The sequence below is a fragment of the Tyto alba genome, unplaced genomic scaffold (assembly GCF_018691265.1).
Source record: "Tyto alba isolate M040663 unplaced genomic scaffold, T.alba_DEE_v4.0 Super-Scaffold_13, whole genome shotgun sequence".
Lineage (NCBI taxonomy): Eukaryota > Metazoa > Chordata > Aves > Strigiformes > Tytonidae > Tyto > Tyto alba.
Genome location: NW_024881275.1, coordinates 39,625,046 through 39,648,329, shown reverse-complemented (window position 1 = coordinate 39,648,329; position 23,284 = coordinate 39,625,046). Strand labels below are relative to the sequence as shown.

The following is a 23,284-nucleotide window of genomic DNA, read 5'->3' as shown; positions in this document are numbered from 1 at the left end:
AGGTGGCCTCAGATTTTGAGATTAGGATGCAGATTTACATTTCATGTAGCTATCATGAAGGTCAAATAGCATACAGGTCAAATGACAGCTTTTACCAGCCATCCTCCTTTTTCTTCTGTGAAATAAAAACCACCAAACACATCCAGACATATATTCATTCAAATTAAGTGAAATTTTTTATTAGATGAAAAATGTAAAGATTATAATTGGTATATATTTGTGTCCTTTGTGGCTGGATTGGTGTGGTAACTGCTTCTCAGTAAAGTCCTGCAGAGTTAAACCTTGAAAAAAGCCAGGTTCCTTCTTTTGAGGTAAATGTTTTTCTTTGCATTTTGTTGGCAACAGCAACAAAACAAAAAAATGTCTGTTTTGCTGTAAAAGAGAGTTTGACTGTACTCTTGTTATTAGTATTTATTACTTTTAGAAACATTTTAAACTGAGGATTGCAGGAAAAATAATGTATGTGGAAATATTGTGATCATTTATATTCCCAACCTATTTTGTGAATCTCAAGTTTTTGCCTGTCTGCTGATTGTGGTATTCTGGTTACAGAGGCAAATTTTGTCTCTGAGGAACTTCTTGAGCAACAGAATTTGGAATATAATTGTCATGCAACTGTTTTCTGATTATTGAGTTTGTATATGATTAACCAAAGTAATAAAATAATGAGCACTACTATCAGATCAAAATTCATGTAAAGCAGGCTTGAGTGTGTTCTCCTATGCCCAAATTCCCTAATGGCCTAATTTGTTTTTGTTTCTTTGTGATTTTTTTGTTCATTTGTTCTTTTTTTTTAATTATTATTTAGCTGAAGGGATGACTGTTTTGTAGCAGAATAAATACTTTACCTGAATATTGAATATTAGTAAGTCAGTGAACGACTCATCTCAGTAGAAACAGGGATGAAAAACGTCAGTGACCAAATGGTACACAAGGAGTTCGACCTCAGTTACACTGACTTTACACCAGAGGAGTTCAACTTACTCTGACAGAGGCAACACTGATTTTCACAAGTTTATTTTTGACAAATACCATTTTCACAATGCAAGTAATCACTCGTACAGGCCCTCTTTCTGGGCCAGATGATGCCGTCTCCCGACACCGTCTCCCAAAAATATAGCTTTCCTGCTTGGCACACTGAATAGTTGAGGGCAGCCAAGGGTAGACCATCCCATGGTCTTTCCGTGGAAAATGAGTGCAAAGACAAGGTCATGCAAGAGCAGCTATTTAGTGTACTGTGGAGAGGAGAAAGGCTCCACATCAGAAGGAAGCTCCTCAAACCCTCTTCCTCCACCACCCAAGCATTTCCTTGCGAAGGCCATTCCCTCTTACCCACTTGGAGAAAAGCTGATCCTAGGGATGCCCTGGGAAGTTACATTGCTCTTGGGGACAAGAAGTGCAGCTCTGAAGGCATCACCATGGGTACCAGCACACGGCTGCATGCCTCTGCATGGGCACCAGCCCACTTCAGATGCCAGGAGGTCTTTGGACTGTGGTAAGCCTCATGGCTCAGTGGTGGCCAAGCAGAACCCCCTGATCACTGCTGCTGTGCTTGCCCTCCATGGGTTTTTCCATGAGAAGGGGGTGTCCCCAGGCCTTGGCCAACCATGGGATCCACAGCTGCCCTGAAAAGTCAAGGAGCTGAGCTGTGCCCTTGGTCATGTTGGTGGGTTAAATGGCACTACCCGGGGTGGACGCCAGCACATCTTCACTCAGCAGGGGTGGACTGGCTGCTCTCAGGACCCCAGCGTTTTGGCACCTGGCACTTCACACACAGAAGTGTTTCCCATTTCCTTACTAGAGCAGTTGGAAGTGACAAACCTCGTAGGCAGCGCGACACCGTAATGACGGTCGCTCCCCGTAGGTGTGCCTTTTGAAGGGAGCAGCCAGAGCACAGCCCTCTGAGCCCGTGAGCCAGAGGACCCCGTCGGGGGCAAAGCCTTCCTCCATCTCCAGGGATGGTGGAGGCAGAACCTACCGCTTTCAGCTGCACAGTGTACCCACAGGTCGTGCTTTCAGGCACGACACCCACAGATTAAATGCATGTTTTCCATAGAAGGCCAGAACCTTTTTCACAATTCTCTGAAAAATGACTGCTACACAACTTTGGTTCAAAGGTTTGAGATTTAATTAAAAGTTTTCAAAATGTTTACGGTACCTCATGAGTTGAAAATACTCTATAAGACTGTTGGCAATAAAAGACTATTGGAAAGCATTTTGTGAAATCTTTTTTTTTCTCCTTAGGTGGTTTGATTTGCATTTCTTTTGTAATCCAGAACCAAAATAAATATTCCAATTCATTAAATAGTATGAATGAAATGTTGGTCTCCTTTGTAGCTTTCGCTCCATGTAAAACCAGCTGAGAAAAGGAGACCTGATTCAGTTTCTTGTATGCTCAAATCAGCCTAGATGATGAAAAGCTTGGATTATGGGATGCATTTTAAGGAATTTTCTAATATTTTAGAGTCAAAGAAGATATTCTCCCTATTTTTCCAGCTTCAGTGATAGGACATCTTCCTGGTTGTCTGCAGTCCACTGCTGTTAAGACCCTGACTTGTCCTACTTCAAAATTTTGCTCTGAAGTCTTCCAGAATCTGTGCTTTACCTAATACATCCCAGTGGAATGTATCCACTGAAGACTGTATCCACAACAGTTTTTTCCTCTTCAGTCATAAGTACTCTGTAAATTGTATCATCAGTGTTACATGTGAACCCACAAATCTCAGAAGCCTCTTCAAGTGCAGCAGGGTAGTGAACTAACAAAATATCCCCACAGCTCCAAAATAAGAGAAGGAAATCAAAGTAGAGTGAAAGGTTTTTGTACTGACACACAGAGGCCTCCAGCAGTGGAGTTGCTTGCATTATTTGTACCTTGCATCAACTCTGACAATAGCTAAGGCTAGAATCCAGATGTTAAAACTCACTTTTTATGTGCATATTCTTGGTCTTTGGCTATTAAAATATTACTTTTAATCACCTAAATAGTGAAAATCACATAACAACTTTGACATGAGAGTTGGTGTGGGCTCAGCCACAATTTTTTCTCAAACCGTTGTGTTGCTAAGGCCTTTCTGCTCTCTAATAGCAAGGAATGATGCCATATGCCACCATGTGAGCTAATATTTAGAAGTATACAAATATTTTAGCCAGCTGTTTTCAAAGACACAACTTCAGGGTACAACATTCACACTGAAAATACAGCCAAATAGCACTGTAAGATCTAAAAACTCAAGCAAGCCATGGCAATTCAGTGTCACCAGTTCTACATCTCACAAAGCTACAGAGCTGCTGGCCCAGCCTGTATCTGCATTTTATATAGTTATATCATGCTTAGCTTAGTTTAGCTTTTTCTTCTCTAAGTGCACTGCTTTTCAACATTTTTGGCTGAAATTACTTTACATTTACTACTCTCTTTCACAGTTATTTCATTCAAATACAGTTTTTCTTTGTTCTTACACTATTCTAACAGCGTAAAACATTGACAGACTGTTAACGTGTAAAAGATAATCACAAAGCAAACGTCCACATTGTAAAGGTTTTTGCTACATGCGTTACACAACTTACACACTGCACATACTTAAGAAGAATCTAATGCTGCTGCTTTACGTGACTAAGACCACGTAAAAAGCTAAGGATGAGCTCTTTCGGGCTGTGTGTTAAAAACACCTCAGCTACAAATTGTACATAAGGCAAGGTGTGGTTTGAGACTTAAACACAAAGCTTTGGAAGAGCCCAATGAAGTTAGATGCTTACGTTTTTACTGAAGGACAATGGGAACTAGTCTCAGAATTTCCCGTTAACCTCTACTGAAGCCTCCAGCCATAAAGTACTACTGATGGAAGTACCACCAGCCACTTCCACAGGGACTTAAAATGAGATGTTTATGAAGTCCTAACTGCTCTAGGTCTCAGGGAACCCCTTTGATGCTGAACACCATCCTGTACTGAAGCTGGTAGGGCCTCAGTGACAAACTATAAAGTTGTTTTCATACAGGTTTCTCTGGAACAGCCTCTCAAAAGAGTAAGTGTGGGGCTCCACGTCTTCCAAACTAAACAGGCTTTCATTCCAGCTCCAAGGCAGGGTCAGTTATAAATGGAGATACACCCTTCAGCATGATCTGTTGTACTGCATCTTCTCTCTTATATCTGCAAAAGTGCCTGGAGACGGTAGGAGCGTAGGGTCCCACTGCCAGAATATGGGATCTTGTCCCACTGGCTGAACTTCTTCCCAGGGAGAATTTTTAACACAATCCCAGGTTGTGGTAACGCCTGGAAAGAAAAGAAGGAACTCCACAGAGATCTGTTGTGGTTCCTTGCTTTCTGAAATGATATGTCTCTGTTTCAGAACTGAAGAATCTCAGATTAGGTAGTGCATTCATAATGTACACAGGTTTACATAGGTTTGACGTATCTTTTTAAATACACTGGAAATAATATGTAAAAATATATACATTGAAACAGTACATACACTTGATACGCATGTAATTGTTAGGTCACATTTTAACTACTTTAAATAGTGAACATATATAGCCTCTCTCAATGGTTATTTACTACTGCTTGTTTAAAATTGTGAAATGCCACAGTGACAACTGTCATGTCTTTCACTAAACATGAAAAGTTTGAATAACAGAGGAAAAAATAAAAATACTGCATTGATATGACATGTTAAAGTTTCTGTCAGTTAAAAGCTACTACTTCATATATTTTCATATATCCCCATCGAAACACGTATATTTGTATAATTTGTCACCTTACACTGTATACTGCAATACAATGTTTAGCATATTGTTCAGTTAAAATCTCCTACTTCATATATTTACAAATATCCCCATTGAAACACATCTATTTGTATAATTTGTCACTTTACACTGTATACTTCAATACAATGTTTAGCATATTGTAAACTTTTATCAAACAATGACTTTTTAATAAGGAATTGTACAAATATACAACTATTTATACCACATACATATAAGGCCATTAACATAACAGCAAGATACATATAGAGAACTATAATCACCAACATATGTAATAAGCTTTTCTCCCAGTCAGCAGTAATTGGGCTCATTTTTCGATCATCATCAGTGTTTAGTGAATGATGAAGTTTCTAACAGGTTTTATTGATATCTTGCAAGACCAGGCAGTGCCGAATGCAGGCTCATCATGCAATGCCATCATGGTGCACAGTGTCATTAAATGTGCATGGACTCTGACCTGGCTGTTGGGTAACATGAAAGGTTTTTTCTGAATCAGGTGTCTTACTGAATGAACACTCGAAGTAAATGGTTGTTGATAAATAAGTCCTCAAAGTTAAATAAGTGGTTAGTGTTTTCCTCTGCGATTTAAGTGCATCAATACTTAAACAACACTTGTAGTTTAAATTTAAAAGCCACAAAAAGGTACTTGACTCGAGGAGTCCTTTATTTACAGAAGTTTCCATTGTGAAATGAAGATTCATTTTTCTCAGCAATACACGGGGGAACATTGATCGGTGGGAAATCTTCCTTTGGCTTCTGGGTATTGCTGCTGCTGGATTTACTTCGACTATGATCTGGTGTGTGCTGAATAGGCAAAGACCTGGCCACCTTGGATTTCACCAGGCAGCCACAAACAAGGCGGAAGAAAGCCCGACGCATTTCCTTACTGGCCAGAGTGTAGATGATGGGGTTCATTGCAGAATTGATGACTGCCAGAGAAATAAACCAGTGGGCTTTGTACAATATAGAGCACTCCTTGACTCTGCAGGCCACATCAGTGAGGAACAGGATGAACAGCGGAGACCAAGAGGCAATGAAGACACTAACAACGATCACGACAGTCCTAAGGAGTGCCATGGCCCGCTCCGAGTTATTGTGGTTAGCGACATTGCGACTGCTGGACTTTACCAGGATGTAGATACGGGCATAAAGGATGACAATGGCAACCAAAGTGGCTATGAAGATACTAATGCAGAACACAACATACTTCTTGGAGTACAGAGGCAAAATTGTTGAGCAATCTGGTAAGTTGTTTATACAGTTCCAACCAAGGATGGGTAAGGCACCCAGGGCAATCGCAATAAGCCAGCATGTACCAATGAGAAGGAACACTCTGTATTTTTTATTCGCATCATAAGGCCTCATTTTGATCATGGTCAAATGCCGCTCAATAGCGATTGCTAGCAAGCTGAAAGTGGAGGCTCCCAGGGCAACAAACACGCTGCCTTCCCTAATAAACCAGATTGTGGAGGACAAGCTCAGAGTTTTCTTTCCAGACATAAGAATGTTTACTTTGTAAACAATCCCGGCTAAAAGATCACAGAGAGCTAGATTGCCAATAAAAAAGTACATGCGGTTGTGAAATTTGTTGTTTTTCCATATGGCAATCAACACCATCAAGTTTTCCAGGACTATGAAGCTACATAGGATCAGAAATGCAATAGTGGGCAGGTCTATGTTATCAGTTGCCTTTTCCCTTAAAATAAGCTTTCCTGTGTAATTATAATGCAGTACGATCAGAGAGTCCATCTCTTCAGTTCCTTGTGAGCTGACAAGAGCATCAGGTGTCATAGTAACTGCTGCCATCATGTCTGACAATGCTGGACTTTTCTTCTTTAGTATCACGACAATTTAGTTCCAATAAGTTTCCACAAGAGGGAGATCAAGTCACGTTCCTCCAAGCACTCCTCTGGGCAGGCTCTCTGTACCCCCAGCTCCAGCAAGCCTCGCATATTAATTCAGGAGAGTGGTTTGCAAACCAGACTCTGAAAATAAAATCAACAGATGCAATATAAATCTGTCTTCCCATGTCACCCACGGCCTGCACGGGTGCTCAAGATGCAACATACACCTAGGAGCTGATAGGGACACCAGCTATGACGGGGCACCAAGGTCTAGCATTGCAGCAAGGTAGTTGTGGATAAGATGCCAGTCATGCTCTGCACAGATGTAGCTCTGCTGTGGGAATACAAGGGCAATGTGGACAACTGCTCTAATTTTCATGCTGAAAAAAATGCAGAAGAGTGGTGATAAGGATTACCAAATGGACTCAGCAAGCCCCAGTGTGAGCAGCAACTGGCTTGCTCCTTCTCAAAAAGAGCCGAGTGTACATGGTGCTACCAAAATACCACCCAACCATCACTGCCTGAGCAGCAGCAGGGCAAACTGACCTCTTTCTAAGCTTGTCTCTGTTCCCCACCCAGACCTAAGGTAGTAAAGACCCTGAGAAAGTTGGTGTCAACCCTTCATGCCAGTGTGAATGTTGCCAATGCCTTAAAATAATTTCCCACCCTTTATGGTAGAAAACTATGCTATTTACAATTAAGAAGATGTTCTGAAAGCCAGTCATCATAAAATCAATCCTACTTCCCGTTCAAATTAGTTGGAGTTTTGCTATCCTTTTTAAAATAAACACAGCAAGTCACATCTTTATAAGTATCGCTTCTATGGTTCAGTACCTTTTTTCCTTTTCATATGTATACCAGACATACATTTAATGTTGTTGTTCTTTTTTTTTTAATAGAAAATAGTTATACCAACTTTAATTGTCCTTCTCAAGTTACTTCTGTTTTTCTTTAAGTTATGACTTAGATTAACTGCATTGTTTTCCCACAGACTTTGATAGGTTGCATTTTCACAGCAGATCCTCCCAGCTGCCTTTTTTCCATTGGCATATATAAAGACTGGAAGAGATCTGCACAGCTTTGTAAAAATATCAGAAGATGTCATAAGCACTTACTGTTTTACCAGGAATGTTACAGTTTAGTTGCTGCATACTCCAATGAGAATCAGTGCTTATGTCCCAAATGTATGTACTGAGGATGAAAGGATAGCCAATTTTTTAGCTTGGTAACCAAACCAGGATGGGGATGAGGAGATAAATGGTTTCATTTGAACAAAATTTTTAAGGATTTAAATTTTTTCTGGGAAAAGTAAGAAAATAAAAAGTTGTGCTGGATGGGAGGCCACTTTTCGTTGGCCCAAAATTAAGTAGCTTGGTTTAGGGACCTCCTGAAGAGCTGAAGCTCCTGACCTTACAATTTATTTACTCAGGGTCACGAGCATTTCCCAAACACATGAAAGACACTTCCAAAGGATAGGTATCAAGGGAAGGGGGGATGGAACTAGATGAATGTTAAGGTTCCTTCCAACCCAAACCATTATATGATTCTATATACAAGTTTTTTGAGACCACAAAAACATGTGAGCCACTGCTGCTCAAGCACTTTATTTTGGGCACCTGAAAAGTGGCAGATGCATTTTCAAGTCCCTTCTGGAAGAGGGGAGGAGCAAACCACATCCCAGATGAATGTAAAGGGTTTAACGAATGACCCACACCCTTCCTTCTCCTGGGTTCCCTCCTTCAGAAAAGAAGTAATCTGACCAAAGCCTACAGTGAATTAACTTGTATTCTTTAGTACATTTGGGTATTTTAAAATTATTTTCTGAGAAAATAGTTTACTATTTACCCATGATTACTATTGCTATTTCCCCATTCTAGTTCATAGGTCCAAACTACTCTGGTGAAGAGACCTGCTGGGAGAGACAAATTATCCAAGAACCACAGTTTTTGCTTGGTGTCCTCGGTCTTTTTTACTCTGAAGATGACAGCAACCACCTCATTCATTTTGCAGGAAACTTGGGCCCTCGAGTTGTTGACCTCTTTTCTGAAGCATGGTAACAGTGAAGCTCTTCAACAGAACAACTTCACCTCAGCTAAGGTTCAATCTAATTGTACTTCAGTTACAATCTGCACACTGTTATCACATAAACTATCACAGTCTTTCATTGTATTGGCTTATAACAAAATGCCACTGTATCCATATGAATTGCAAGTGCTTTCCACTGTAAAATAAACAATTACATTTGACTAGAAAAGTGTTTGTTAATGACAGCTCAACTAGCAATACTCACCGGACTGTCTGATGGCTGCCTGAGAGAATCATATTCGTATCATTTAAGAGCACCACATGCAACAAAATAAATGTGTCTCAAAGTTTTTTTCCAAGCAGAGTTATCATACTGGTCTATGAAAGAGCAACTGTATTTCTGTCTGTGAAGATAGTTATATGCCAGACTTGAGACTTTATCAGCCACAACTCAGCAGCTGTAAACTGTCATGACTCTACTGAGGGTAATGGTGCTATACCAGTTCCTCTGGCTGGAGGCATGGACGATGCATGCAATCAGCAGAAATCATACAGGGTCTCTTCCATTGTTCACAATTACTTCTTAAAATTACTACATCAAACGTAGTATCACAAAAGTAAATCTTTGGCTCTGACAGGCTAGTGGCAAGGGCTGTAACATTATTATTTGTCAGGACTCTCAGGGAATGAAGGCCACTTGAAAGTTAATACAAATAATAATGTAATAAATCAAAACTTATTCTCTTCTAGTAACAACATTTCCAGGTAGTATCCTTCAGCCATACTACCTTTTTGTTTTCCTCCTGCTTTGTAAGCAGTAGCTCAGAAAAACCATGATTTTTTTTACCAGTTAGAAAACCTAAAGTTTGTTGCATATTCTAGTAACAAGACAGCAGCAGCCAGGTCCAGGACATCTGTGTCACTGCATCCTCACAGCTCTACAACTTACCCCTCAAAACATCTTTGTCCCAGCCACAAACAGAAAGCTAGCCACTATCTGCAAAGAATGGACCTCAGATCAAAATATTAAAAAACCCCCCCAACCTGTAGAGCCTGTCTGTGGCACACTGTGTGTTGGGCATTGCCTTGGCTAGGTACCTCCGTACCCCGAGCTCTTGATACCAATGGAAACCAGTTTTATGCCCTCTAAAACAAACCAGATGATCCCTATCACTGCACCACCAGGTACCACTAGAAAGCTAGACCTACCGGCAGTGCAGGGCCAATCTGGCTATGCTTCCTTACAGATGTGATGGCCAAAACAGCATTTGCTAAATTACTCAGATAAAGGCAGTGGTACGATGTCAAGAACGGCAGTCACGCGGAGGACAATTCAGTTGCCTCCTCCTGCTATTTGGCTGACCTTTGTCTTCCCTGCTACAAGGACGGAGGGAGCAGTCGGGGCTAGCAGCGAGCACGTTTCCCCCTTCCTGTAATCTCCCTGGCCACCACCATGCTTTGGGGTTTCCACAGAGGTTAGTGTGGTCTCCTGCAGAGGTCAAGCATCCTAGCAGGGTCAAGCACCCTTCCAGGTTGGAGCAGGGGCTCTCCACCATGGCTCACACCTCTAGGGTCTACCAGGGTCTGGTGGTCCCTGTGCCATATGTGACACAAGAAGGGCAATGCTGTGTGGTGGGCCACAGCCCCTCAACCTGCCCTGTGGCAAGGTACAACTCCACTGCCCTCTCCAGTCCCACCATACAGTGGTACAGGCAGAGTCTCAGGGCCACACCTCTCACCAGCTCTCCACAGATAATTCCCAGGGTGAGGCAGCTGGAGTTAACCTGTAATTTTCCTCTGGGAATGTGCAATTCCCAGTGCCAGGAGGCAACAGAGAACTTGTGATAAAGGGGATGCCAAAGCCCTTCAGCAAGCATCCCCAGCACACCTCTGCTCCCTGCTGCCAGCGGGCCCTTTGGTAAGAGTCCCACGGGGAGCTGAGGGCTTTTCCCATCTCATGAGTCACCGGGTGCTTTACAGCTGGAAGAAATAAATTTCTGCTTTCAAAACAGCGAGCCGAACTACTCTCAATTTTCATGATATCCTGAAGTCAAAGCAACAAGTGAGAATAAAGCACAAGTGAGAACAGGACTTAACTTTCTGCTATGTGCTTTTGCCTACACAAGAACATACAATGCGTTTGCGACACTCACTGAAACTCAGCTGGAATCCTATTTTCCTGCTTTCCAAATAGCCATTAACAGACTTGACTGAAAGTTGAGACTGGACACCCCTTCACCACCACTGCTACCCCACACATTGAAGTTCTCCCTTTTCTTCCACAGACGGCCATACAATCTGGCCATCAATGACAACTTTTAAAATGGCAAAGGGAAAGACAATGTGTATCTGAAGCCAAACTTTTGTACATTTTATTTATTTGTAAAGCCTTTCCTGATGAAAAGTAAACACATGTAATCTATCAGACACACCCTGGTAGTGTTAAATTTAGGCACAGAAAAGGCTTTTGAGAACAGCAGCACATTTCAGTACTCATTTCCACTCTGAAATTAAGCTGTGCTAGATGCAAATGAAGTTTCGACAACAAACATCTGCTGCAGAACAAAGTCTCGGACAACTCAAATAAACTTTAAATATACTTTTTTTTTTTTTTTTTTTTTTTTAATGAATGTGCTGGCAGCTTGCAGCCTCAGAAAAGCCTTTAATAAATGGTTATTTCTTGTGGCTTCCGGATTTTAGCCATCAGTTTGTATTCTGTAATTCCGAGTAGCACCCATGCATGTCTCACACGAGAGCTCCCGGCTGGTTTGGGTCTTGCACCTTAAAGGGAGGCACGTTTACTTCTTCCCCCTCGCCGGCTCCCAGCGCTCCCGACCTATTCCCTCCACTCCAAACTCCAGAATTCCGTTCGCCGATTTGCATTACAGCAGCGACCTCTGAACTTCTTGCGCGTAACAAACATCTTGTCTCGGCTACTCAAGAACATCCCCGACGTGTCGGCGGCGTGACCGCCGCACACGGGAAACGTGACCCACGCACAGCCTCGGGATTTTTTTACTCAACCCGCCGCCGCTCCGGTGCTCGCCACGACGGCTTTGCGCGATCCCCGGCAGCAGCCGCCGGCACGGGGGGGCTTTCCCGCCCCCGCCGCCGCCGGCAAGGCAGGCGGAGCGGCTCCGCGGCCCGCGGACACCTCGCCCGGCGCTCGCCGGAGGCGGAGGAGGGGGGGACAGCGCGGCCCCGACGGGCGGGCAGGCACCGGGCCGCCGCCCGGGCAGCGGGGAGAGGGAGCGAGGGGGCAGGCGGGGAGCGGGCAGCGCCGTCCCGGTGGAGAGGCGAATTACCTGCCGCGTCCTCGCCGCGTCACCCCGGCGCTCTGCTGCCGTGCCGTGCCGTCCCGTCCCGTCCCGACCCGTCCCCTCCCGTCGCGACCGAGCCGGCCGGCTGCGCGGCGCCGCTCGACCCCCCGGGGCTGCGCTGGGCCGGGCCGGGCGGGGCTGGGATGGCCCCGGCCGCGGCCCCGGCCCTGCCCCGCCGCCGCCACTGCCCGGAGCCGCCCCGCCCGGGTACCCCCTCCCAGCCGAGCGACTTCCCCTGCGGGCTCTCCTCTGCCCCCCACCCCCGTCCCGTGCCCGTCACCCCGGCTCCTGCCTCCGGCACGCCGGTCCCACCACGCCGCCGCCGCCGCCGCCGCCTCCGGACAGGCTTCGCTCCGCGCTGCGCCGCTCCTCGCCTGCCCCCGTCCCGCCCCGCTTCAGCCCGCCCCTTCGCCCCTCAGCACCCACTCGCGGTCCGTGCCCGAGGGGGCAGCCCTGCGGGTCTGGCCGCTGCCGCCCGGGCACGGCCGCGGGAGAGGCACCCGTTAAGCTCCGTTATGGGCAGCCGGGGCGAAATGTGAGACGGCGAAGCCCGCCGCCGGGTATTTGTAGGGTCCACAAAAATGCGAGGGGGAGGGAGGAAATTCCGAGTAGTCCTTACTCAGCTCGAGCTATTAGCGTGCTCGAATGAAGGTTACCCCTCCTGCATCTGCCTCTCTGTTTAGCCGTGTCTAATAATTAGACCGTCAGAGACCTTGAGATGGGTGGCGCAGGGTGAAGCATTCAAAAACACCAAACAAAAGTATGGCTAGTTTGACCCAGAGCTGCAAATTACCTAGTGCTCTTAGTAAGGTACCTCTTGACAGAGTTATAAATGGAATAATAGAAACTCAAGGATAGCGATTGGCATGCAGATTGCCTCAGTGACAGGAGCAGCGCTTTGGAAAAGAAGTTGAAACTTGGATCCTACAACTGGCCGATTTAAATGTGCTCGTAAGACGCCTGTGGGTACAGCAAACTTTTCTGTCGGGAACAGATATGTTGAGCTGGCATACAGGAACACTACAGCAGCCTCGCTAAGCGCAGGCAGGCGTGTAGAGTTGCATAGTTGTCTCTCTGCAATCAGTGTTTTTCTTGGGAGCCTCCTGTCTGGAGCACTGGGAACGCTGTCACGCTGGGACTCGTGCCACGGGCTTGGCTGTCAGGTCACCCGCACTGCTACTCCATAGGGAAGAAAAGTCCTAGAGGAAAGCAGAACTAGGCTTTTTATAGCCAGAAGTTTAAGCTGATGTAGCAGAACAAACGGTGTGTTTCTGTGACTGCTTTTTATTTGCTGAAGATGAGTAACAAAACTCTTCTGGTTTAGAGCCGTGATAGGAAATAGGGACTACACAGGGCAAAATGCTGGTAAAATTGCTTCAAAGCTGATGGACCCAAGGGATACGGCCCCAGTGAGCCATGGATAGGGCTGTACTGCAGTGTGCGGTGGTCGTGGCCTTACCTCCTGTCCACCCCCTGACCTGCACTGTGTGAAAGCTGCTCTCTTCTGTGAAAGGGAAGAGGAGTGGAAAACACCTTCCATGACAAGTAAAAGCACACACCACTTTTTTGGCAAAGAGGAGCCTGGGCCTGTGAATGGCTGCTCTCCTATTGCACAGAAAAGCCTTGTCCAACTGTTTCCCTGCAAACCACCCCAGGAAGCTCTGTAGTCCTCCTGGCAGCTGCTTGCCACATGCCATCAAGGCCTGGTTTGTGCAGAACAGAGGTTTCAGTAAGCAGTAGCTGGCCTGGCTCTTTGGTCTGCTATTATGCCTTATTCTTTTCCCTATTTCCTTGTTTCTCCTTTGCTACCTTTTGGCTACTTGGAGTGGGGAGCAAGAAGAAATAGTCATTCTGATCAAACTGTCATCGGTGAGGGGACAAGACAGTGCCACCAGAAAGACTTTTTGACAATGGTGCCAGGAGGCAGCAAGCTGTGCCCTGCTGCCTGTGAGGCTTTTGATTAGCCTTCCTCAGCTGGGCTTGCGACCACCCCGTAGGAGCAGCCGGTAGCAAGGTCTGGCTACAGTACAAGGAAATTACTCTCCTCTGCAGAGAAGTGTGCATGGGAAGTGGCGTGTTGATGCCACAGACCAGACGTTCTCGCTGACTGAGGCCTCTGATGGCGGCGTCTGACGTGGTGGTGTCTGAAAGCCATTCTGCTGCAAAGCATCTTGAGCAGTGTGGTCCCACCAGGAGCACAGGGATCTCACCTCCCAGCCCTCCTCTCCGTCACAGAAACAGACCTCAGCCACGGCTGTGCCGGGGGGTGTCTGGCTCGGCAGCAGGCAGTGGCTTCTTGCATCTGTCTCTTGGCCCCTGTGGCTGCAGCAGCTGCTGATGCCATTGGAGGGGGCAGGTGGCAGGACACTGCAGTGCAAGACGGAGGAGCTGCCCAGGAGCAAGAGTCCCTGTGCAGAGGCTGCTGGGGATTTGCGTGGGGTGGCATCTCAGGCCAGAGCAGCTGTTGGCAAAAACATTCAGGGAGCTCAGCGATAGCTAATACAACCCACCAGTTCATTTCCAAACATCATGCCTGAGAGCCACACATACCGTACTCAGCTTTCCGCGAAGCTCTCGACCTTGTTGTAGTACTCTTAAATGAAATTACATTTTTGTGGGGTAAAGAGATTAATAACCAAGTAAGAGATAGAAAGTAAAGGCCAGGAACAATGATCAATTTTCATAGCAACAGGAGGTTAACAGCTCAATTTCCCGGGAGTGAGGAGTCTGTTCTGCCCTGGAAATTCCTGAGTGAGTGGGCAAACAGGATGAATAATGGGAGAGCAGCATTTGCTGACGTTATTGGGGGTACTTAACAGTGAAATTAAAACTGAGAACAAGATGTTGCCAAGACCTGGAGGTCCTGAGTGACCTGCTGATAAAATGCTGTGTTCATTTCCATGCTACTGAGTGAAACAGGGAAAACAATCTAATAATACATGCACAAATTTACATAGAGTGTTACCACTCAGAAGAGGAGTCTTTGTGGATAGTTCTTCAGAAACATCCAACATTCATTAACTGTCAATGAGAGACCGAATGCTAGGAATAATTAAGAAAGTAATGAAGAACAAAATGGAAAACATGGTTAAGCCCTTCTGTGACCACTGCACCTTGAGTACCATAGGTGCCTCCTGTTGCTTCATCTCCTTATGAATGCATTAAAACAGAAAAAGGCACAAAAGACAACAGAGAAGCTTGTCCCTGCAGGAAAATGGCGAGTTGGGTAGGTCTAATCAATGGTCTGAGGAAAGGGAAAAACACAACGAACCAAGATGGGATAGGTTAAAACAAAAAGATGCAAATTTCCAACAAGTTACCGTTGAATAGTGGAACACATTGCTGCAGGAGAGAATGGGAAAAAGTGGTTAAACAAACCACACAGAGTAAAGGCCCTTCAATGACTGTTAAATACAATGAGGAGGCAGGTCAGGGTGCAAGGGCTGGGGCACCTAAGCCAGGTCTGTAGATGCTCTGCACGCTTCCAGCTCCAAAGTTAGCATTGGCTAAATCCTGTCCGGGCTCTTTTCTCCTGTGCTGCAAGAAGGCATGATCTTGGCTAAGAGGACATGATCTTGGCTAATAAGACAAGCTGTGGGACATGTAGCAGCGTGACTGTTGCCCACTTCTGCAGGTACTGAAAGAAGGAGAGGTTCTGTAGGGGTTTTATGCTGGACATGGCAGAGGAGGGATCAGCAGGGCAACTCAGAGAGAGGTGGCTCAGCCAACGCAATGGCCTCAGAAAAAGTCCTAGTGAATTTGTCTGAATGCTCCTGGGCCTCACAGTATGCTGCAACAGGCCATGGCTTTGATTTTCTGTTGTTGTATTTACATGGATGATAACTGATTAAAAAAAGGTTTTTACTTCTATGTGTGGCATTTGGTCCAATGAACGCAGTTAAAGATGGATGCCATTGATCTAAAAGAGTTTTCAGCACATGCTTGAAAGTTTAAAAAGTGGTTAAATTTACTTCTATTTACAGATAGATAAAATATATAAATATGCAGTAAAAACTGAAGTCACACTTAGATGAAAGATTTTGTGTTTTCTGTACAGAAAAAACAGATCATGTTTCAAGATTAATATTATCTTTCTCATGTAGCAGTTACAATTAAGTCCTTGAAGAATCTCCTTTTTCTGTTAACTGTTTAGGGCATGATAAAATTTTGGCTATTTCTGTCTATCAAGATTAAAAAATCAGTCATGCAATATTCTATTATTTATAATTTAATTTATTTTAATATTTATAACTTAATTTATTTATAATTTCTTCATACTGACGTCCATCCAGTGCTTTACAGGTCTGTCATTGATTTACTTTCCTGGAGTTCCTGAAGGAATGCTCCATCATTTGGAAAATCGGTCATTTATTTTTGTCTGTCTTGGTATGTAAACAAAACAGCAGCAGGGCAATTTAAAAATTACAATTCAAAACAATATGATAATTATCTGATTATATTATAGCATATTTTATTTCTATACTTTTATACTGCTGCTGAGCTATCTTTTCTATATTAACAAGATGTATTATGCATTGTTATGTCTAGATGATGAAGTGCTGCAGCATATTTTTGTTTGTAACACCATTTCTGTGCTTATTTCTGTGCCTCCAATTCAGTTTTAAGCTGATATTGAATGCAACATTGTTTAATTTGAAAATTATTAAAAGAGAAAAAGATAAATGTAATTAATATTTTGATTTAATATAAAATAAAAACAAACAAAAAAAGAGAACATTTCTTTGGAATGCTGTTGAACCATAATCTTCAGTGATCAAAATATATGTCGTTACTACATCAGAGAAGTAATCTGTCAATCACTGTTAAGTATAAGCAAAGAAGATTTTTGAAATTTCAAAGATTATGGTTTTTTTCACATCTTCATGCACTTGTATGTTATGACTATGCATATGCTGAATATTTTTGACTTTCTCTATTTGTTTTAAAGATATGTGTTCTCCTTTCTTCATCAGCAGTAAAGCTGACACATTAACTCTATAAATTGACCACGGGAATGACTGAAGCCAAGACCTTGCAAATCCTGCGACCTCAACATTCGTAACATTTTATCAATGTTGTTTGAAACACAGCATCTCATAATGTATTTGAATTAATATATTTAAGTTCGGTATCTTTCCAAAATAATATTCTGTTTCAAAACACCTTAAAATATTGACATTGCTTTCATACACCATTGTGGAGTTTGTCTTAGAAATGATCAATAAGCACAGTAAGCAAACACATGCACCCCTTACATTCACATCTACTTTCTGCTCCCTCCCATCATTATTTGGGATGATGAAAATGGAAAGAATTTGTCTCTCTATAGGCTGAATACAAGCTTCCATGAAGGCAGTAGCTTTGAGCATACTTTTTTCTTCTTTTCTACAACTGTAATGGCATTTTTGAGAGGTATGGTCTTGTACATATCATCTATGAATACAGCATATGCCCACAGGACATATTTCAGCTGCATGTTTTATGTTAACTGCTGGGAACACGTGCTTAGCTAAGCCAAACTCTGTCTGTCTGCTTCTGCAAGTGACACCTTCCTCTAGGAATACCGACGCAGATGCTCAGAGCACGGCCAGATATTTGTCGTTAGCACTATATTAAGACGGACTCAGGTCAAGGTACAGCATTGTGCACATGATAAAAGAAAGATAGTTGTTATCACAGTGCTTCCAGCCACTCATGATGCAAAAAGCGAAATGCAGAGAAAGGGGAAGGGGAAATGTGTTCACTGAAACAGATCCTTGGGTTTCCCCACCTGCATCCTGTGGCTCGGCACTCCAGACATGAAGACTGTATGCCTACATCACTGTCTGAAGGCTTGTCCCTCCTTTCTTTTCTGCACACTACCCCCACCCTTCCCTAGGACCTGTGGTCCCCTTTGGTGCCCTGAGCTGCAGGGCACTGGGGGAGAGCCTTGGGCTGACCTGGGTCGCTCCCGTGAGTGCCACCGCTGTGGCATCACCCAACACCCACAGCTCCTGCAGAGCTCCTGCTCCGCAGGAACCCCGGACCAGCCACGGACATTTCTGCCCTGCCCAAAAGGTGGGCAGAGCACGGCCGAGGCGCTGTGCCCGCTGCCAAATCCGTGGGCATAGCAGCACGCACACCGTCCCTGAAGGATTGCTATGCCTCCCTAATGCAGTGTTACGCGATGCGAATGTAAACGTGCCCTTTGGGGCAGACTGCCCCATTTTGTCTGTCTTTTAATATGTGAGTATGACTTTTTATATGCAAACTAATAGAAATGGCTGAAAGAATGGAAAAACTCAATTCTCAGCAAAGGTGGCAAAAAAGTAGCAATTATTTTGTTTGAAGAGAAAAATGACTAAAACTGTAGGTGATCTGTTTGAACTCCTTCTAAACTAGCTAAGGACTATTGTATGATTAAAAATTAAAATAAATTTGAGTTCTTTGAATGGACTGTACAGTAAAGAACCACATTTTAATTAATAGGAAATGTTAGCAAGCAGAGACTAAGCAGATGTTATCCAATGAAGATGGAGATGCATACGTGGATAATTTAATTGCTAAGCAAGGGTCTTGGTTCAAGTGGCAGTCACATTTGCAAGTGAAAATGGCACATCCACAGAATACAGAATTAACACATTCAAATTTTTTTAATTACTTCAGTGTTCAGAGCAGCAGAGTAACAAAGTGCCATTTTGAAGCAGCAGGAGATGGGGTTTGCCTGCAAGAATTTTAGCCAGTGTAAAAGAAGTTCTTTCCATCTGAGATCTGGTCAAGAACTGAGCCAAAGCAGCAAACTTGAATCTCTGGATTTCAGACTGAAAGCTTTCAAAAACGCTAACACAATGTCTGCCATGACACCGATACTGGTGTTAAAAAGTCTTCAGAGTAAATGGGGCAGTTTTCATTTCAGAGACAGTTGGATCCCCCCATGATTCAGTTCATTTGAAGCACATTTCAAGAAAATTTCCTTCCACTGAAGCAAAATGCCAAGCTAGTTCCCTGGTTGTCATCTGCCATCATATACCGTGGAAGGCTTTGTTCACTGAAGCACCACTGCTTTGCATCAGGGAAAGATCCAACTGTTTAGATCAGGAGTCTTGAAGGCCTGGCGCAAGCCAAAAAAACAGACAAAAACTAATTTGTCAACAGTTGCATTCTTGGGACATCTTGGGACCTCTTTTGGGACAGCAAAGAAGCACAAAGGAAGAAGGTAAAGTTTTCCCTTGAGTTCATATTGATATGATGATAATGTTTTGGCAATGCTGGAAGAATGGACTTTGTTTCACTGTGGTGCTTGATGTGCAATATTTAGCTGTCATAATACTGGGGGCACGGACTTTCTAGACTGGCTGAATTAAGCTGAAGCTATTGCTGCCCAGAGTTGTCTTATTAACACTTTTGCTGGAAGCGGCTACCTCTGCCAAAAAGACAGTCTGCAGCTTGGTCTTGTCACTTTAAGCTGTCAGTGACCATGTTGTACCCTGGGCTGTGGAACGCTGTGGGTTAGGGTGGGTTTAGCATCAACCTTGCTGTCTCCTTTGAAAGGAGCTGCAAGAGTTGTTCAAGCAGGTATGATCAAGCTATGATAACATTTTCAGTGTCTGGCAGCGTGGAGAGGGGCTGCCCTGCCAGGGCCCATGCCATGTGGTGGGGCCCTCATCCATGGGTCTGAGCAGAGGGCAAAGCAGGGGCTGGTCATGGGGCTACAGTACCCCTGGGCCTGGCCAGGGGACAGCAGGAGGTGGGGCTGGAGATGAGCCCCTGCAACAATTATTGCCCCCAGGCCCCTGACATCGAATAACCTCTGATGATCCCATGAGGGGTCGTGAGTCAGAGCTCAGGGGTATGCTATGCTTTAAAACAACATTGTTGCGTTCCACATCAAGTTTATTTAGTTAACAAGTGTCCTGGTTTCATCAGGGATAGTTAATTTTTCTTTTTAGTCACTAGAGTAGTGCTGTGCTTTGGATTCAGTATGGGATATGGTATGAGAGGAATGTTGATAACACACTGATGTTTTCAGCTGTTGCTAAGAGATCAAGGAGTTTCCAACTCCCCATGTCCTGCCCGTGCTCAGGTGTACATGAAGCTGGGAGCAAGCACAGCCAGAGCACCAGACCCAAACTGGCCTGTGAAATAGTCCATATCACCTAGTGTCATGCTCAGTATATAAAGGAGGGGTGGCCAGGAAGCAGGGGGTTCTCTCTCACTTTCAGGAGTGCAGTTTTGGGATCTTGGCTTTTCATGGGATTGCTAGCTGGGAACGGACTGGCTATCGGTGGGTGATGAGCAATTTCATTGTGCACTACCCATTTGTACTTTCTATTATTGTTATTATTGTTTTATTTTATTTCAATTATTAAACTGTTTTTATCTCAACTTACGAGTCTCTTCTATACCCCTCCAACTGTTTCCCCCATTCCCTGGACAGGGGAGGGTGAGTGAGCAGCTACGTGGAGCTCAGTTGCCCTCTGGGCTCAGACCATGACAAGTGACCTTCCTGCTAATTCAATTCCCTCTAATTGTCTCCAAATTCTCTCAAAGCTTTTTCTGGAAAATACAATATAAGTTGTGTTTTGAGGGTCGGCAGCAGTGTGCAGGGACTGTATGGCCAGTTACATCTCAGCTATCACCAGCTGAGACAAGTTACTCCTGACAAGGCATATCAGGAGCTATATAAGAAACTCAGAGCAGGACATGTGGAACTCAGCTGTGGAAACTTAACACCTATTTCCTTGACAGCACAAATAAATGGACACTTTGGCTAGACCTAAGCTGTCCAGGTAAGAGTGTGTTGGAAAGAAAGAGGCTGTTAAGGTTCTTCATGTCTGCAGAGCTTTGTAGCATACTCGCAAGTGCAGGCAGCCTGGATTAGGGCTACCTACAACCTGCCTAAAACCTGTTTGGGAAGATCACAATCTCCTAGGAAACATGCGTTCCCTCAAAAACCAGTTTGCCTATTCCACAGTGTCTGTGGGACACATGGGACATGGCCACAGGGGGAAAGCACTTCAGAGGCCACTATTTGCATCAGTAGCATGCTAGACTAAAACCCTTACCTGGGTTTACATCTGAACAGGCTGGATGTGAGGTCAGTCTAGGCACTGAAATGCTAGCTGTTTCTGCCATGATTAATTTATCTGCTGACAATGATTATAAGGAAGGAGAAGTGGAAGAGGACAGGAGAAGAAAGAACGTATTTTTAAAGAGATAATAGACATGGTTTTCAGAGCCTTTGAGAAATTCTGGCTCTAACCAGGGCTAATAGGGTTTGAGAGTGCTCAGAAATGTTAAAAATCAGGCATATGCATTGAGTTTTTAATAATGACTCAACATTATGTTTTTAAAAAGTATAAAACAAGCACTGTTCAGAAAAGAACCCTTGACCCCTCACAGCAGCCCCTTAATGATCTCATGTCCTGCTCCATTCAACATCTGTTTCCCTTTATAGAGGAGATACATTCCTCCTGTACTACATAGCATTCTTAAGAACTGTTACTATTCGCTGAAACAAGAAGTTCCCCAGAAGCATTATGTACGCTTTATGTGAATCAGACTTTAAGAGCTTCTTAGGAGCTAATGGATGGTTTGTTTGTTGCTGTTTCATGGAACACTATGGTTAAAGTGCCACAATAAGAGTCAGTGTAAATAGTGCTGAGATTACAATATGGCCTGCAGGCCAGACTGAGGATCACTTGTCCCAGGTAGTGTCACTGGGTGGAGTGGGATTGCTGGTGGTAGAAGCCCTGAAAGTGAGTGAGGCTGCCCAACACCTTCACACATATCCACATGATGTTGTTCCTGCACCTAAAGAAATGGTAAGTTGTTTTAAAGTTTTTAATATGCTTTCCACTGTTTCTCTTGGGTCTCTCTCTGAGGTTACACCCACACTGGCTCAGCCAGTTACCAGCAGCCTTATTGCTACTCCATCACGGGGCACTCCTAGGTGACTAGCTCTGCTAAGTAATGCATATTCTTAGTGACATCCTACCACATTTTGTGTCCTGACACATTCTCAGGGTCATTACTCAGGGTCATGTCCTTACTGCATGCTATATACTTACTTTGTTGGGTTTGGTTTTGGGTTGTTTGTTTTTTGTTTGTTTGCTTGTTTGTTTTTGGTTTGGTTTGGTGTTTTTTTTTTTTTTTTTTTGTTTGTTTGTTTGTTTTGGTTTGGTTTTTTTTTTTTTTTTATTTAACAGGGAGCCATTTTCTGGGTCTGCTGTATCAGTTAATCCACACTAGCAATCACCACATGCCATAAGAACTTTCCACCCTTTTTGCCAGGAGGGCCTTAGTAAATTTACTACCTGGGCTCTGTTAGCAGAGGTCTTTGTCACTAGCCTGTGGCTAGGTCTGTTGGCCACCTCATTTTCTTTCATATATCACCTACCAATTAATGCAAATAGTGAAATACTGGTCTTTTTTTAGCCAACAGAAAGATCCCCATTGATATCAATGCTCCTTGTATTATTCCCATTTCTTAAAGCTTCTCTTTATTCACAACTTCTCTTTTCTGTTCTCTCTTACACTTCAGCTTTTCATATGACTTACATATGAAGCTCAGGTTCTCCAGCTACTGAATCTTCTTTTCCTAATCAATTTCCTATATTAATTATTCCTATATTCCTACATATTCCTATAACTCTACTTTCCTCTCTTAGACTTGAAACCTCTGACATGGATTTTCTTTTGCCAATATTCAAACTTCTCACACCTTCTTCCTATTCATTTGATTTCTCTTAGGTGTTCACTGCTACTCATTTAAAAGTCTTCTAGGAATGTCTGGGGCAGCAATATTTAAATCATCAGTGTTAATCAAAAATTAACATCTTGTCAGTTTTAGTGCTACAGCTCATAAGCTCTGAGCTCCTACCAACTAGCCTAAGTGTGGTGGTGTCTATCAAACCTTCTCTCCTGGGTCTCTGGCAGCACTGAAGGTAAATGGATGCAGAACTAGATGTAGCTCATGGGCCAGCTGATGCGTGAGGTGGTGGATATGTATTGCCTGAGGACAACCATTACTCATAATTTCTCCCACCTCCAGAGGAAAGTAAAAATGTATGTTTCCAGGGCACGTTATTTTCTGGGATGCTTTTGGAATAGTGTTATTTATGCCCCACCCACTGGCAATCCTGGGAATAAAAGGCATAATCAAAGCCTTATTTAGCTTAAATACAGAGCTCTGTGGTTCTGGAACAGCATATCCTTCATTTGCGTCTCTGTTGATGGTCATGTAGGGTGTGTGGACATAGGATTGTTACCAGTGGCACCCTTCCAGTCTTTACTGGGTAACTATGCATGCACTAGGGAGGGTTGTGAAAAGGGGAGGAAGACACCCTCACTGGCACCAG

At 43.9% G+C, this 23,284-nt stretch overlaps 1 protein-coding gene across 2 annotated transcripts; it reads right to left on the bottom strand.

Annotated features, from left to right (window-relative positions):
* Positions 1-163: 163 nt before the first annotated feature.
* On the bottom strand, positions 164-12,238 carry S1PR3 (sphingosine-1-phosphate receptor 3). Of its 2 annotated transcripts, none has more exons than XM_042787710.1 (2): positions 12,226-12,238; positions 164-6,741 (listed from the first exon to the last, which is right to left on the bottom strand). In XM_042787710.1, exon 2 carries the CDS (start codon positions 6,563-6,565, stop codon positions 5,420-5,422), a length of 1,146 nt encoding a protein of 381 aa, XP_042643644.1. In that variant the 5' UTR covers positions 6,566-6,741; positions 12,226-12,238; the 3' UTR covers positions 164-5,419. The 2 variants fall into 2 exon arrangements, with proteins under 2 accessions (XP_042643644.1, XP_042643643.1); XM_042787709.1 differs by lacking the exon at positions 12,226-12,238 and adding an exon at positions 11,931-12,088.
* Positions 12,239-23,284: the final 11,046 nt, after the last annotated feature.

Excerpts from the sequence above, each read along its gene's own strand:
- S1PR3 (XM_042787710.1), bottom strand. The coding sequence starts at position 6,565 with ATGATGGCAGCAGTTACTATGACACCTGATGCTCTTGTCAGCTCACAA.